Source organism: Perna viridis, chromosome 7, assembly GCF_037379345.1.
Source record: "Perna viridis isolate PV_CMFRI_1.1 ecotype Kerala chromosome 7, ASM3737934v1, whole genome shotgun sequence".
NCBI classification, from domain to species: Eukaryota; Metazoa; Mollusca; class Bivalvia; order Mytilida; family Mytilidae; genus Perna; species Perna viridis.
Window position 1 is genome coordinate 32317673 of NC_142451.1, and position 17647 is coordinate 32335319.

Genomic DNA, 17647 nt, shown 5'->3' on the forward strand with positions numbered 1-17647 from the left:
TTGATCTGTAGTTTTCTATTTGAACATACAAATCATTTGTTAATTATTAACTGAAGGAATAATATAAATACCTGTTTGGGGACTTCGCCTGTCTCTTATGGCTGAAAGAACAAAAAAAATATCAAAATATACTGTAATATATATGGAAATTCTATTTCTTAAGTTGTGCACACAATACAACAGTTATCCTCATTGCAAATGAACAGAAGGACTAAGGCACATGCTATAAATGTCCACTTTTTGGTGTTAAATTACTCAGAAGCAATAAATCAGAAAAAAAGCATTGTTTACTTAGACACACAAAAAAATACATACAAAGTAACAAAAGTAAATGGGCAACTTGGACTCCAATAAAAAAACTGGGAGCATGGACCAGGTGCAACGTTAGGGTTAGCGCCCTCTGCTTTTCTAGAAACACCTGCGTAGTTGCTCAGAAAAAGTCAATTCCATGTTGATGAAAGAGGAAAGAAAAAGTAAGACACTTTAACAAATCAGTTTTCATGGTGCAGATGGATACACCATAACAATTCAGGAGTTCATGATGCCGACCATAAAACTTCTGTAGTTTCTGTAGTAATGAATTCAATCTTGCAGCAACATAACCCTGTTCCAGAGGCCTAATTGTAAGAAGTCTAGCATGATGCAAAAAGTCTGCATAGTTATGGCAAGCTCTGGCATAACTTACGAGTTGTGATATAAAAACTACATACACAGATGCAGAAGGGATGTTATTACCTGTAGTGAAGGGATGACATTTTGTGGTGAAGTGATTTAGTATTCAAATTTTATCAAATTTTAATTTTCATACCTTAGAGCCCAATTCATAAAATAAATATTTTCCTTAAACCATTCCTCGACTCAAATATCAACCAATTAGATCACTTCAAGTTGAATATTTGATGATAAACTTTGGATTTGAGGAAATTCTCAGCTTGAGATTTATTTCTATGAAACCCATGCCTGAAGAAGAATCAATTCATATGTTTTATGTATATAAAAATCTAATAAAAATTTACAAAGCTATGTATAAAGCACATACTTGTTAGCATGCCATCTGGTGGAACACACTGGTATGCCATTCCATTGTAACAACATTTATCATCAGGGCCTTGACAATCATCATCAGACATACAATGATCATCGACTAGATCCATAGTCCAGAAACTAGCACCTGGGCAGCGACCTGGTTTACTGGCTGAATATAAAACATGATAGTAAGACAGTCAATTCATAAATGTTTAAAACTTAAATCCTTAATAATTGACTAATGGTAAATTTATTGAATGTTTAAAAAATCAATAAGCAATAGCTTGTCCGTCTGCTGTCTGTCTGTCTGTCTGTCACACTGCCGTAAGTGAAAGTTTGGAAACTGTTACACCAAATTTCATGAAAATTTAGGGCATGATGTGTAGTTGTGAATTTTACCAACATTAATGATGTACTGAATTTTGTAGAAGAAACACCCCTTTGAACTTTAGAACAGGAGAAATATAAGTTTCTGTAGGCAAAATCAAACTAAGAATGGCATGCTAACTAAATGGAAAATAGCAATTAGCAATTACATAAATGTGAAATGTTTCTGAGGAAAAACTTACTACTTTTGACAGGTTGAAGGATTTGCCTTTATATATACAAATATAAATAAATATACAAATAAAAATTATCTTTGATTAATTAAAAACCCGAGTCACACAGCCTAAGAAAATAATTGTTACAAAATATTTACATTCAGTTTATATAAAATTCAAATCATGCATTAGTTAAAGCAATTCAAGAAAATGATAAGCATCAGTAAATTTAAGTAATATACCTTTTGAGCAATCTGGATTTCCTCTGATTTCTGTGTCTGCGATCTTAGTACCGTTTGGGAAAACACACCAGCAAATACCATGAGAATCTAAACACTGCTTTCTTTGGTAGTTACCATTATTGTCACATCTGAAAACGATGGTTATAGATGATGATAGGGGTATCAATAGAAACCACAGAATAATCCAATTATTAAAACATTTGAATCTAAAGTGTACAAAGAATTGTAAAGGAATGAATATATGATAGTGCTACAATTCCTGCTTGAGCTAATAAAGTTGGCTAAGCTTTTCAATTAAGTTTGAAAAATAGTATCATGCAAATTTCATTTTCTTCACACTATGAAATGTTATGGCTATTTTTTAAAACCCTGAAAATTGTTTAGCCACAAATTTAAGTTCATTTTAAAGAATCTGAAGAAATTAGTATGCTTACAGTAATAAACATAACTGAGAGTATTAAAAGTTTTTAATGTACAAACATAAAATTGTTAAATTGTAACTCAACAATAGGAAATACTGTTCCTATTTTCCTTAAAAAAAAAACGAAACCACTGGAAACTCTGAAGCAATTTCAATTTTTGGTTCATATATTTTTTCTCTTAAGGTTACAATGTTTTTATACCTTGGAATAAACAATGGAGTACAGATGTCATCTTTAGTCATAAGCTTAATGGCTGCCATCTTGAATTGCTGCTCGCATTTCTTCAGTGTTTTTACTGATAACATAAATAAAATGATCATTCAATTTCACTTCTTAAGTAGTAGTTTTTGTAAGTATCATGCAATTTCTGTAATATGTGAAACACCCCAATAAAATTACACATTTTTATTTTTGTCGTTAAGTTACTTTATGGATCTATATGATGAAATGTATTATTGTTCATTCCAATGTGTCTGCTCTTAGGAAATAATCCACATTGAAAAACAGTCTCTATTGTATTATAGTGTCATTTACAGACTTGTCTCCTTTAATGTTAAATTCTACAGTACATTCTATACATTTTTTTATCTCCCTGGAACAAGGGTTATATGAAAAGCCACATGTAAATTTTTGTTTACTATAACATTTTAAACAAAATATCAAAAATAAAGTTATGCAGGCTTCCCAACCATGGATCACATTTTGCATGATTCTTAGCTGGAATGCTACTTAAACATTCTGTATAGAATAGGCTTATTTTATAGATGTTTTCTTTTCTTTTTATTATAATGAAATTCAAAATGCTCATACTGAAAAACAAAATTAATAGGCCAGTTCTAAAATATTACACCATGCCAAGCCAAAGTATTTTTATTTGAGTTTATAACTAGTTTACTGGAAATCATAAATTTTATGTCATGAATGTTGCTTTTATAATTATAAAAATCATGTTTTAGTTATTCTTGCATTGTTTGTAGGGAGGGTGTATTTACTGAAGGAGCTGCAGTTTCTTTAGTTGCTTTTAAAGCAGTAAATATTTGACTTGACAGTGTAGCTATACCAACAAGTAAATTTATGTTCAACCTCTTACCAGGTTCTGTACAAACTCTTCCACAAGTACTTTCACAACATAGTTGTCCCCCTTGACAATCATCCTGAGAACTGCACCTTATTTTGTTATTAACACCAAAACAGGCAGACACTGACATTTCTTGTAATAGAGGACAACTTTCAGATCCAGCATTAATTACAGATACTTCCATGTTTTCCTTCTTCGGCAAACTTGATACAGGTATATCTGAAAATAGCATTAAGTCTAAGATAAATTCATTTAAGTATTCATACAGGTAAATCATTTGGTCTCGTTTTCATTATTTTTAATAAGGAATTTCTAAAGTTGTAAACACTCAAAACCAAAGACCGATTTGTATCTAGTTACTACCAGGTACATCAATATGGTGCATAGTTACCGGTTTATTTTCTATTTTGTGTTTTTACCCAACTTTACAGCTTAGAAAAAGTAAAGCATATATTTCTAATATCATATTTACTCATAAGTGGTTCTTTTTGATAAGATTGAAGTCTTGAAGATGTATGATACAAGTCATATAGAATCAACAGTTTACAGTCTATGAACTTACCCGAACAACTATTTCACAGATCAATGACATATTATATTTACTTGTACTGGTTAATTTAGTACAGAATAACAGGATCTGGGTTTCTCATTTACTTTAAGATTTCTAAATGTTTGTTATATTTGTTTTCACAAGCAAGAAATGAATTGAAAAAAAAAAACAAACTGCAGTTTCTGATGAACCAATATTTTACATACTTGTAGAAGTACTGCCACAACATTTTCCATTTAAACATCTGTAGCCACTGCTACATGCCTTGCTGTCCTGACTGCATGTTTTATCACTGCCATCAATATTTTTCTCTACATCCTTACAAAAATTTGGCTGGGTAGATTTGACTGTTACAGTGTCTGGTTGACAGCATTTCATCAATGCTTGGTTACAGCTGAATCCCAGACTGCATTGTTCATCAGAAAAACAGTGTCTATCCTTAGTGCCATCAGCAGTTTTCTCTGGATTCTGACATGCGATGCTCCCTACAGAATATATAATTAAACAAAAATGTAAGATGTAAATGCCAATGGAACATGAAATTTGATAAAATGGGATACCAAATATATAAGAGGTCTGTCATGAAAAGGTCAAGCGTGGACATTGTCAAAACGTCACTAACCTAACTCTATTGATAACGTATAGTTTTCATGACATTGTATTCAGTTTTTCCAATACAAGTTGAACCTAACAGTCTCCTTTTCCATGACAGCAATGTACTTTAAAGTATAGTATTTTTTATTTAATTTTCACTTTTTGTGTCATGAAAAGCTTAATGACGGACATTGTTAAAATGTCACTAATGTAACTCTTTTGTTAATGTAACGTTCTCATGACATTATATTAAGTTTTACCAATACAAGTTGAACATAACAGTTTCCTGTTCTACAACAGTGAAGTACTAACCCAGTCAGCCCACTGTTTCCATTAAAGGTCTCCCACTAAACTTAAACTGACATATCGTACATACTGTGCATATATATATATATATATACTGAGAAACCTGTCTAAAACAAACATTTTTTAAAGTTCCTTTATACCAATTTAAATGTATTTTGAATCTGTCTGAACCAAAAAACTTTTTAAAGTTTAAAAAGGATTCTGTTAAGACAGTTTTCACTGTAAAATGTGAAATTCATAGTCATTTAGACAAGTCACTATCTCTAATGTGAATGTACAGTTAGATCCAGCAATTTATACACATGAGTGGGAGCCCGTTTCATGCTAACTTCTGTTCATTTTTGTACATAATTAACAAAATTTTTCCACCCCCCCAGTTCCAGGATACTTTTTACATGTACAATGGTAACATGGTAACATAACAGAATTATTTTTTGTATTTTGGTAAACCAGCGTCTGAGAACTTTAGAGACGAGAAATATTTTTCTCACATCTGTCAAGAAGTGTGATAATCCACTGAAAATCATATAAGACCATTTATAGCTGAAAACATCCTAAATTTCACCTATGAACATATTCAATAAATGCAAATCAAGTAAAACATAGAACTCATACATAAAGCATCTCATGTAGCATGTTAAATACCATGTCTACCAAGAAAATATAGGTTTTGTCAAAGAATTTCTATATTCAAAACACTTATTAATTCAATAATTTTCTATTACACCAACCAGATGTAAAATTTACACTTTAAAGCCAAGAATGATGCATGCCATATGACAAACAGATTCCATTCTTTATGACTTAAGCTGTTTTTATTACAAGCATTAAACCTGTATGAAGTAAAAATATTTTCATTTATAGCTGTATTGATATTTCTTTTTAATGACACTTCACCATGAATTTGTTATGTCAATCACATCTCAGTGAGATAAATTTAATCATAAAACAACAAGCATGTCATCTTTATAATTCTACATCTGGATAATTGTGATGGCTTATCTCCCTTTCAAATCATTTGAAATGAAATTATTGTCCTCTGTAAAATGTATTTATATTTAATCCATGTAACTTATATGGTATAGAAAATATGGTGATGTTTTTATTATAGCTAAGATAGGACATAAATGGAACATTAAGTGATGTCCAGTCATGCAATGGTGAAAGGGGGATGGCAAAATGTTCAAAATGGCTTACTGTATCTCAAAAACTAGAACTTGGATTTTATAAATTGAACTTAGCCTGTTTGCTAAGACACTTGGAAACTGTGCAAAGTTTAAAAAAATCCATTGATCTATTTTCAAGTAAACATCTGAGGAAAAAAAAGCCACATAATGGTGAAAAAACGGGATGGCAAATGTTCAAAATGGCTTACGGTAACTTGAAATCTACTATTTGGCTTTTGAAAATTAAACCTAGCCTCTATGCTACGGTACTAAACAACTGTGCAAAGTTTCAAAAACATACACTGATTTATTTTCAAGTAATCATCTGAAAACTGTTGTCATAAATAGACAGACAGACAGATGGACATGCATTTTAGAGGGTATCAAATAAGATCTTGCCACTTTGTGTGGCGGGTTATAAAAAGAGTGCCTGGGTTTTAAACTCAAGAACTTTTAACTTAAACTCTCAAAATTTTAGTATGATTTTTTTTCTCAGTAGGCAAGAACTTAAAACTGCATTAAAATTACAACCAAAATGGACAAAATAAATAAAAAAAAACACATAATAGTTTCTGGATAAACAACAGATTCTAATCACACATCTATATAAAGATTATCATATACTGTCAAACATAGATTATTTACCAAAATTTGCAGTGTTACAAAGTACAAAAGACCTACGACTCTGAGGTGGGATCATTACATGTATTGCATTTGTTAGAACTCCTTGCTGGGTATGTCTTTCTACATCAATATTTTTAGTTTGAGTATTTCAATTATTCAATTTACTTTTTTATTTAGAATTCTGTTCTAATTCTGCTGATGAGAGGTTAATCAATGAAACAAAGTGCAGCATACTAAAACTTATTAATGTGACGGGTATTTGTACATTTAAGGCATAAAAGTATGTTTCCATATCATCCTTGATAAAAAAGGTAGGTAGGTATGGATATTTTGTCCATTTTCTTTATTTATTTACGGACTTTAACACTGAAAAATTACTCCAAAATATTTAGGGTGCGTGCACACTATTTTCAGCTGAAAAAAATAGGTGAGTAGAGTAATAGGAAACACACATCATTTTTTATTTGGCCTAACAAAAATAATTACTCAGGTATTCCTTTCTGTAGCAACACCTTAAACTACATTTTTTAAAATTCAACATACTTATTTACACCAATAAATACTTTCAAGAAAATCTTACCAAACCTAACAAATTAAACAAAATAGTCTTTCCTTCTTAGTCTACAAGACACTTCTTGTAAATTCTTATGAGCAACTTGACTGGTATTATCTAAAAAAGCAGAGGACACTTATTCCTCTGGTGCACTTTGTGTAAGCTCTTAGTTTCAATGAAGTCCAGGTTGCTCATTTGATTTTGTTTCTCCGGACCATAGAAATACCCCAGAATACCCCCAGAATACCCAAGAATATCCCAGAATACCCCAGAATACCCCATAATACCCCCAGAATACCCAAGAATACCCAAGAATACCCAAGAATACCCCAGAATACCCCCAGAATACCCAAGAATACCCCAGAATACCCCCAGAATACCCAAGAATACCCTAGAATACCCAAGAATATCCCAGAATACTCCATAATACCCCCAGAATACCCAAGAATACCCTAGAATACCCCAGAATACCCCCAGAATACCCAAGAATACCCCCAGAATACCCAAGAATACCTCAAAATATACTTTTGAACCTCCAATTTGATTGAAATATATTTTATTTGATGAAAGATAATGTTTTTATTCAGTTTTTTCTGAATTTTTTTCCCCGACAAACACCTGGAATTTATCAATGTGACCAGTTACGCAACGCTTATTTTGTACGATAATTGATTTGTTTTCTTTGATGTATGTTGACTTGAATCACAGTGATGTAACAATAAATCGAAGTATTCAAGAAAATGTTTGCAGATTAGCGCTAGCCACGCGCTGCATTCTTTGATTTCATGAACAAGTTTACAATGTTCGGTCAAGCAAATTCTTGCTTGATGCATTTAAACGGTCTGTCGTATTGACAATCTGTCTGTCAGAACTCACCAGTTATACTGTTTTAATATACATTTTTTAAAAATTTCCATTAAAAGAAATCACGTCTCAATAGAAAAGACATATTTTCTTTGATTATCATGATTATTCTATAATGTTTTGGGGGTATTCTTTGGTATTCTTGGGTATTCTTTGGCATTCTTTGGTATTCTTGGGCATTCATTGGCATTCTTTGGTATTCTTGGGTATTCATTGGTATTCTTGGGTATTCTTTGGTATTCTTTGGCATTCTTGGGCATTCTTTGGTATTCTTGGGTATTCTGGTGTATTCTTGGGTATTTCTATGGATGCTTGTTTCTCTGGACCATGTTGTTTTGGTTGTTTTCTGTTCTTTTTTTGTGTGTGTCTAATTTTAACAGTCTAATCTATTTTGTAAAATAGTCTTTTGACTTTCCATCGAATTTTGGATCCCTTGATTACTCTTCCCATACAACACATGTACCTTACCTCTGCAAATGGCAGTGACAAGGAGTAGATAGTTCACAACCAAATTCTTCATGCTTCCAATTTCTCATACAGTCTGAAAGCAAAGGGAAAGGCTATAAAGGCTATAAAAATACTAAACAAATAAGCAAATCTTCTTACATACATCACCTGATATACCAGAAAATGTTCAAAAAGTTGAATGTTGAATTTTAACAATATTTGTGGTAGATATTTTCCTGATAATTATATATCTGTTTTCAGGATCATGTAGTGTTCTATGTATATGTTTGAGAATTTACTTTATGCTGTATCTGAGCACAATTAAAATTTAATGATGATGTGATCTTAATCTATGATGAAGATGACAGAACTAGACAATGTGCATTTTCTTACACCAAGCAAATATATGTAAAATGTATCTATCAGACCAATGAAAAAATGTAGTCGCTGAAACACAAAAGATGTCTTGCATGTAGAAACACTTAATAGTGAGGACCTCTGACACCTATTTGATTTGGTATACCTGTAAACTGAATTTTTTTCAGAGATACTGTATATCTTTTTGATAATGACATAAACCTTCGAAGAAAGGACCTGCCTTAACAAATGATATACATGTATCATAACTATTATCAAACATGTTTCAAAATACACCTCATATTCATCATTTTTATGATTAACTCAGCAAGCACAATTTATAAAATTTTCAACATGCAACTGTAGGTGAATCTGTCAAACCATACAATATAACCTCAAGGACAATAGTCCAACTCTTCTGAACTACTTGAAAACTAATACTTAACAACTGCAACTTCTAGATGATACATGTATCTCATCTAATCAAACACCCAAGTACTCCATATAGTTCATAAATTTTTATTGAATCTAATATTGATACCTTTACCAGTCTACACCAAACATTGAATAAACCAAAAACCTGTCTAAACCAAATCCTGAATAAACCAAAAACCTGTCTACACCAAACACTGAATAAACCAAAAACCTGTCTAAACAAAATCCTGAATAAACTGAAAACCTGTCTAAACCAAACACAGATTTAACCAAAATCCTGTTTATACCAAATTCTGAATAAACTAAATACCTGTCTAAACCAAACAGAATTAACCAAAAACCTGTCTAAACCAAATCCTGAATAAACTGAAAACATGTTTAAACAAAACCTGAATAAACTGAAAACTGTCTAAACCAAAAACCTGTCTGAACCAAATACTGAAAAAATGGAAAACATGTCTAAACAAGACCCTGAATAAACTGAAAACCTGTCTTAACCAAATCCTAAATAATCTGAAAACCTGTCCAACTGAGTCCTGAATAAACTGAACACCTAACTAAACCAGATCCTATATAAACTGAAAACCTGTCTAAACAGAATCCTGAATAATCTGAAAATCTGTCTAAACCAAATCCTGAATAATCTGAAAACCTGTCTAAACAGAATCCTGAATAATCTGAAAATCTGTCTAAACCAAATTCCAATAAACCAGAAATCTGTCTAAACCAAATACTGAATAAACTGAAAACTTCTCTAAACCAAATCCCAAATAAACCAGAAACCTGTCTAAACCAATCACCAAATAAACTAAAACCTGTCCAAACCAAATCCTGAATATTCCAGAAACATGTCTAAACCAAACACTGAATAAACTAAAAACCTGTCTAAAGCAGACACTTTTAAATGTCCCTTTATATCAATTAAAATGTATTTTAATCTTTAAAAGAAAGGCAGTTAGCTTACATGAAGACCAAAGTGGTTAAATCCTTCAAACAAAATGTTATTGTGCTATGGCACAACTTGCAGAGTAATAGAGGGACAGCAGTATACCATAATACATCTATCAAAAGGCAGGCATATGGTCAAAACAATAACTCTACATTTTATTGCAGAGAGCTAAATAAGATAATGGTGCTGAAGAAAAGAGAACTTATACCTACTCACCTTAAACTCTTTCAGTGTGTATTGTTTTGATAATGAAATAATAAATTACACAGTAAAATAAATTGGCCTAACAGAAGTTCACTTCTTACAATTGTTTTATGAAGTTAAAGATTTTATCAAAGTGTCATTTTGTGAATGCCTATAGCCAGCAAACACAAATATTTACATCTGATGCAAGGGTAAAACAGTAATCTAGTGCAGTCCAGTACAATCATTTCTACTTTTCAGGCAAAGCGAAAGATCTGAAAAATTCCCATCGATGTTAGAACTGTCAAATTTGCGATGCAAATTTTTGGTCGTTTCCTCCGTGAAACTCGAACCGCTGTGACATCTATGGCACAAATTCCAGGGCCCTAGACCACTCGGGCAGCTAGGTTATATAAAATATAGCTTTTGCTGGCCTGGTCATTCCTCCTTGTAGGTTTAATCTAGGGCTGTAACTTAGTACATGATGAATGGTAGTAAGGGACAGGTCATCTAGGAGTTATTATGTATGATAGAGGATCAAATTAATGATACATGTCACAACAAATCAATATTATACAAAGTCTCAGATAACACAGCGGTACAAGTTGGAGTCCCGTGGAGGGAATGACCAAAAATTTGCATCGCAATGGGGTAAATTCACTAACACTAGTTTCTGGTCTATTATTTTGCCAAAGTTTCAACTTACTTTTTGAAATTTACTATTTGCCTATTTTAAAGCTAAAATACTATTTGAATACTAATATACAGAAAATACATGCTGTTGCGTGATAATTATTTCATAAGGAGGGCACAAAATTCTACATATATACAGTTTTTGAAGAATTTTCACAAAAATGTGAGGATTATGGGTAGTTTTTTAATCCAAAAATAGAAAGCGCAAGCTATGAACAACAAAATCTTTTGTCAGGAGTTGTAATGGTACAGAAGGCTATTTTTGTAGAAATATCAAGGAGTTTGATAAATGTGCTCTATATTTTCTACAAAAAAATGTCTCATGAAATAAGCTATTTTAATACAATTCGGCTAGATTTTCAAATTTTGCGTTATTTACTTAAAAAATTTTAGTGCAATACATGCATTAACAGCAATGAAACTTTGTTTTTTCACGAAAGTCACATATTCAACTAGTAAATTATGCAATTTTCAAATTTATTTGAAATACTTTAGTTTTTGGGGCTGATTTTGATATTTTCTGAACATACTCCTTTGACAGTTCTAACATTGTTGGGAATTTTTCAGACCTTTCTATATGTTTACATATCTTCCCTGTATCAATTTGATCCGATGGAGCAGTGTAGCGAATAGAGTTGTCACATTCTGAGACATTGCATAATATTGATTTGTTGTGACATGCATCATTAATTTGATCCTCTATCCTACATAATAACACCTAGATGAACTGTCCCGTACTACCATACATCGTGTACTAAGTTACAGCCCTAGATTAATCCTATGAGGAGGAATGACCCGGCCAGCGAAAGCTATATTTTAATATTGCCTAGCTGGCCGAGTTGTCTAGGGCGCTGGACTATGTGCAGGCGGTGTTGCCATAGATATCACAGCGGTACGAGTTTGATATTTCTGAGAACTCCAATCATTCATCTACCCAAATCAAACAAAATCAAGAATGATAACTCTTGCAAAAAGGAAATTTCATACACAGTCTATATGATTTTTATCTCGAAAGTACAACAACCAAACAACAAATTAAGAGTGTTTACGTAGTCTGCAACTGTTTCTGAATTTGTAACAAAAGTGAAATTGGTAGTTTTTTAACATACACGAATCACCTCCATTACTGCCACTTATTAAAACACAGGGAAACCTACTAAATCCAAAACCTGAGTGTTTTAGAATACTGTCTTTTATGCTACTGTTTGTCAGCCCTACAACTAATTAGCTACTAACTAGTTACATAGTCCTATAGTGAACTAGATTGATTGATTGATTGATTAGGTTTTAACATCCTATGGCAGATAATTTCATGTATTTCAAGACAAGGGTGTTTGATCAATCAAAAAGACCCTGCTTTGCACTAATCAGACAGGCTGATCTAGATTTTTAATGCGCTTGCTCTTGTGACAGTAAACAGGAAGCTAGTTGTTGTCAAATTTTTCTGAAAATGAATCCCATCAAATGGCATACCTTCAAGAAGAATGTGTTAAAAATGGAAGCCATTGTCATGAGGCGTTTCTAAGACAACTGCGATGGAAAAAATTGTTACAGGCACATGAAAACGCAAACAAAGGTAAAAAGGTTTACCCCCTTCTCCTTCCCAGTGGGGGTATAACTAAATCCATTACTCTTAAGATACTGTGAAATTACTTCTATTCGTGGATACCAATTTTCGAGGATTAGGGAAGAAACACAAGTTTGTGGATTCTTGAATGCATGCTTTTGAGGTTTTCAGTGTACGCATCAATGGTAATCTCCTTTTTTGTTGGGAACCAAAATTTGTGGTTTGGCCTACCCTTTAAATCCACAAAAATAGGTACCCCATGAACAATAGCACTTTTATAGTAGGTATCAATTTTATCCATTGAGCAATAACCTGACTGTTATAAACAGTTGTGACACAACTTATCATTCTTCTTAAAAAATAAATAAAGCTATTATCTGATACTTTGAATTCATTCAAATGCCTCAAGTATGTAAGCTATTTGGCCAGTATATAACTACATTATAGTTACATTCCAATTGTTGACATATAAATCTACACTAATTGCATGTATATCATTCAGTAACAGAGAAATTAATATGTTCATGCAGCAAATGGACCTGGCTATCATTTGTTTTATAAAATATTATCACTGTCTTTTCTATTGGGCACAATGTATTTTATAGGAAGGAGTCTTGGCATGGAGTCATAGAGTGGAGTCTTCAAGTGACTCTTTGGTGTCTAATATATGATCTTTTTCTTAGTTAATCATCATTTTCCTTTAAGACTAATTAAGAAAAAGATCATATATTAGACATCAAAGAGTCACTTGAAGACTCCAACCCTAAAGTATGATCCATGCCAAGACTCCACTCTATGACTCCATGCCAAGACTCCTTTCTATAATGATGATTTAAATTGTAGTTCTAGATTTCATATCACAGCAGAAAAAAAGACTAGCATACTTATCCTAATTGCAATTTAAAGCCAGACAAGGTAAAATATTTAATGAATAGTTTCTACTGTTGAATACATAAAGAGTGATCAAAGACTCAATAGTGATACCCCAGCTTTCCATCATGATATAGGAAAATGAATGTTTTGTTGGAAAACAGGAAGTAGATGTCATATGAATATGAAAAGACATCGCACGATTTAGCATCCCTAAAGAAAGCTTACTACAATATATCAACAACCTCTGATTAATAGTAGCCATTAACAATTTGATGAAACACTGTATAAGGAAAATTCATGTTTTTTCAGCAAATAGGAAGTAAATGTCATACAAGTACTACAATGCCTTCCCCCAGTATACCCACATGAACCTTGTAGAAAATATCATCAGCCTATGTTTTACAAAAATCTTACAGAATGATGGAATGAGACACATGTGAAAGAGTATACCTCCTCTCCTACAGAGCAGCAGTATAAAAACATTAATTCAATAGGAACAGGCTGCATCCTCAATTTTCTTACCTATGAAATTGAAATCAAATTATAAGTCCAACACTCCATTCCATGAATCCACTCTACAAACTACAATAAGCCATTTTAGGAAGACTGTTTGGGGATGACTTTGCTTACCCCTCTAACCTTTATTACATTAATAATCAAAAGCTCCATGCAATTTTTAACATGTAAATTTCTTATGAATAATGATGAGCACAGAGTTCTTTTGTTTTGTTTTGTTTTGTTTTGATTTTTTAATATAATATTTAACTAGTTCAAACAGGTTATTCATAACAGCTGAAATAAAAATTGGGGAATGTAGTGGAATAAAATTATGTTAATTAATATTTCCATTTAAAAAACAGATTTAAGAAGACCTTGAAATATGTTGCAGCACCATGAAATTAATATACTTATTACAAAACTACCGTAAACATTTGAAGTAAAAATGCAGCTTCGTTTAAACACACAAATGTATTCATATTGATAACTATGTAAATAACTAAAAACTATCCAAACTGGCAGCATTCACCATTTCTATTAGCCATAGTAAGGGACTATTCTACAATATTGTATGCAAACTTGATGAGGCCAAAAAGACTTTTTGGTTAAATAGAGCTGTTTATACTAATGGCCTGGACCAACAGGATTATACCTAAATTTTAAAATTGAATTAAAACTCATGTAAAAAATTTAAACTTCAATGCCAAATTCCTTTTTTTAATTTTCTATTGCTTTTTAAAGTTATGTGTCAGTCCCAATGCATGCAACTTAAGCTATTTACCTTGTAATCTCAAAATTACTCCTATATTTTATGTTCACAAGTCATCAAATTCATATATCAAATGAATTTATTTTTCTAAATCATAATTATTATAAGTAAACAACTTGAAAAACAAACACATGTATACCCTCAGGCATTTGACTCATGACTTTTCAATATACCAATATCATAAGTTGGTAATCTTGATCTTATTGCGAAATGTGATATCACGGTACATGTAGCTGTATTTATATAGGTATTTACAGGTATCTATGAAAATTTATTTCCAAATATTACCGATATGCTTGGCACAAAAGAAGATAAATTAATTTCCAAATTAATAGATCAACAAATGAAAAATACAATATTCAATTTTATTAAGCAATGGATGGCTTAAGTTTTCAAAAATTCACAAGAGAATGGAGTGCGGAACTCAGACCAAGGACATTACCATCATGTGGAGTTATCGGTCAATTCTAAAAAAAATCATTGCTTAAGTGTTTTCTATCAGAAATATCACACAGATGAGTGTAAAATATCTGATCAATATTTTGTGCATCTCGGTGTTCTTTTTTCTGACGCATTCGGTATAGTTTCGCTTTTTACCCTTTCACCTTAAGAACGCTCTTCTATGGAAACACAAGTCACCTGATAGCAATTCTGTTTCTGGATTGGCAAAAGACTGATAATGTAGTGGCATATATTACAATGTACAATACAAAATATGCAATCAATAACAAATATGATTTATGCATTTGATCAAGGGCTTGATAATCATCCTTTTTGAGAAACCACCTGTCTTGAGAGACCACTTTTACATGGCAGATGGGGTGATCTCTCTACACAGGTTCCATTGTATTTAAGAACTTTCATGACTGCATCTTATAGAATCGTATAAGACAATAAATGATTGATTTTAAAACTGGAACAGTAGGAAGTCTGTAAAAAAATCTTTTTTGTCATGTTAAGTCCAATATATATAAAATATTCATGTAGCTTTATCAATGCATAAAGATGTGGGATCAGAGATCTTACTAAACCTTGAATTCAAAGGCAGATGATACAATCTTATATATCATTTAATATAAAACCTCTAAGCATTATGAATTCTTGTCTACTTTCAGATAACTTTATGTACAAGATTTGCAGAACAGTATATAGTATAAATTCAACACACTTATAAGGCCATTCATTAAGAAGCAGTATCAGGTACTTTCACCCTTCAGAACAACTGAAAGGTACCTCTAGAATTTTAAAATTTCATATATTTTTACTGAACGAAATGATGAAAAGTACCTCCTACAAAACCAAAGGTACCTGCATTGCCAAAAAAAATAATGAAACCCCTGACACACTAATTTTGCTTTCTATATATTTAGAATTCCAAATGCAAGTTTTGAATTTTCTTAAGTTAATACTATGTGTGCATTTGTTGGATAAAATTGTCAATAATAGCCTGTAACCCCCATGCTAAATCTGTCAATAAAATGATAAAAACCCTTAATTTGAGTGTTTTGGTTTATCCTGCAACATGCCCACACACAAATCAAGGGATGCAGGCAGCAACATACAATTAAACTTTAAATCTAAGTAAAAGAATTACAAAGTTGTGAAGCTTCATGAATGTGATATAATCCATAACATCTGCATTTTATTACATGCACAGAAACAACAAAATAATTAAACTTTCCAACTTCTCTAGAGCTTTATCATAAACAGCTTCCATCTTACCTCAAACCTCATGATCCAGCATCAGTGGCATAAAATCCTAATCTCAAATCAATCACAACTAAAATATTCTCCCATTGATTCTGGTAAATATCCCCACTTAAACAGTCATTTAACTTAAGAGTCAGGCAGACCACAGAAAAGCAGGTCATGCAATAAGATTCCATATAAAAATCATGCAAAATAACAGAATAGGTGAATGACATAGGTGTCATCTTCAATAACATTTGTGAGCTAGCTTAATATCATTCGATTAAAGAATCTGGCAGAATATGGACAAAAAATACAAAAGCAGTAGACAAGAGAATATCAGCTCATGCATACAGCTTTTGAAATATTATTCTGTTTTAAAACCGTGCAGAACAACAGAATAGGTGAACAATGTGCATCACATTTGCACTGATACAGTGTAGCTCTGGACTTTAAAAGTGATTATCATCATTTGCATGACTTTTAAACAGATCTATACTTTTATGCCACGCTCTTTATCTTAATCATTTTAGAATTTGAAATCTTGACACAAGATAGATTTAATGTGAGAAATGATTTAATTCAAATAGGGGGAATAATTAGGAATAACTTATGTACATGGTTTTATGCATGTCAACTATGATCTTTTTCACTTCCAATTCTTAGCAAATTGACCTTAATAAGACAAGCAGACATTTTTTAGTGAAGCAGTGGCTTTCCCTTTTGACTGTAGATATGCATTAAATTGAAACCTGGATAAACCAGTTTGTTTGTTTGTTTGTTGGGGTTTAACGTCCGAGCAGCAATATTTCAGCTATATTCAGATGATGAACATGAAATTGATGATAAAATGAACATGAAATGATGACAGAAAAAGGGATGTGACACAAGGACAATGGGGTCGATAAATTTTGATTGCCACTGGAAATAGGGAGGGGTGGGTAGGGTCGGACAATTTAGCCTCCTGTGGCGGAGCCTATGGTTCCTACTCCGGAAGAATACCACAGTAGGGTTCTTTAACGTGCGAGGAACGTGGCATCTTTCCCAACACGGTGCACCACTATGGTTTGCGGTCAGGTTTTCCGTATTATAGCCTGACAACCCCAGCATGTAACACGCCAGGGGTACCCCATTCAACCACCTGGGGCACACATCCCAGTTGCTCTGTGGGCAACAAAGCGCCCTAGCCCCCGGCTAGGGTTCTGAGCACTATTTAGTCG

At 32.4% G+C, this 17647-nt stretch overlaps 1 protein-coding gene across 3 annotated transcripts in view; it reads right to left on the reverse strand.

Moving 5' to 3' along the window:
• LOC148612341 (uncharacterized) overlaps positions 1–16557 on the reverse strand; it is a 36102-nt gene extending 19545 nt beyond the window's left edge. For all 3 annotated transcript variants that reach the window (XM_088593678.1, XM_088593677.1, XM_088593676.1), the window contains exons 1-8: positions 16461–16557; positions 8436–8508; positions 4067–4345; positions 3323–3529; positions 2434–2527; positions 1811–1938; positions 1040–1195; positions 72–101 (exon numbers count right to left, since the gene is read on the reverse strand). In XM_088593678.1, the coding sequence (XP_088449804.1) occupies positions 72–101; positions 1040–1195; positions 1811–1938; positions 2434–2527; positions 3323–3529; positions 4067–4345; positions 8436–8487 (946 nt within the window). In that variant the 5' untranslated portion in view covers positions 8488–8508; positions 16461–16557. The remainder of the gene's footprint in view (positions 1–71; positions 102–1039; positions 1196–1810; positions 1939–2433; positions 2528–3322; positions 3530–4066; positions 4346–8435; positions 8509–16460) is intronic.
• Positions 16558–17647: the final 1090 nt, after the last annotated feature.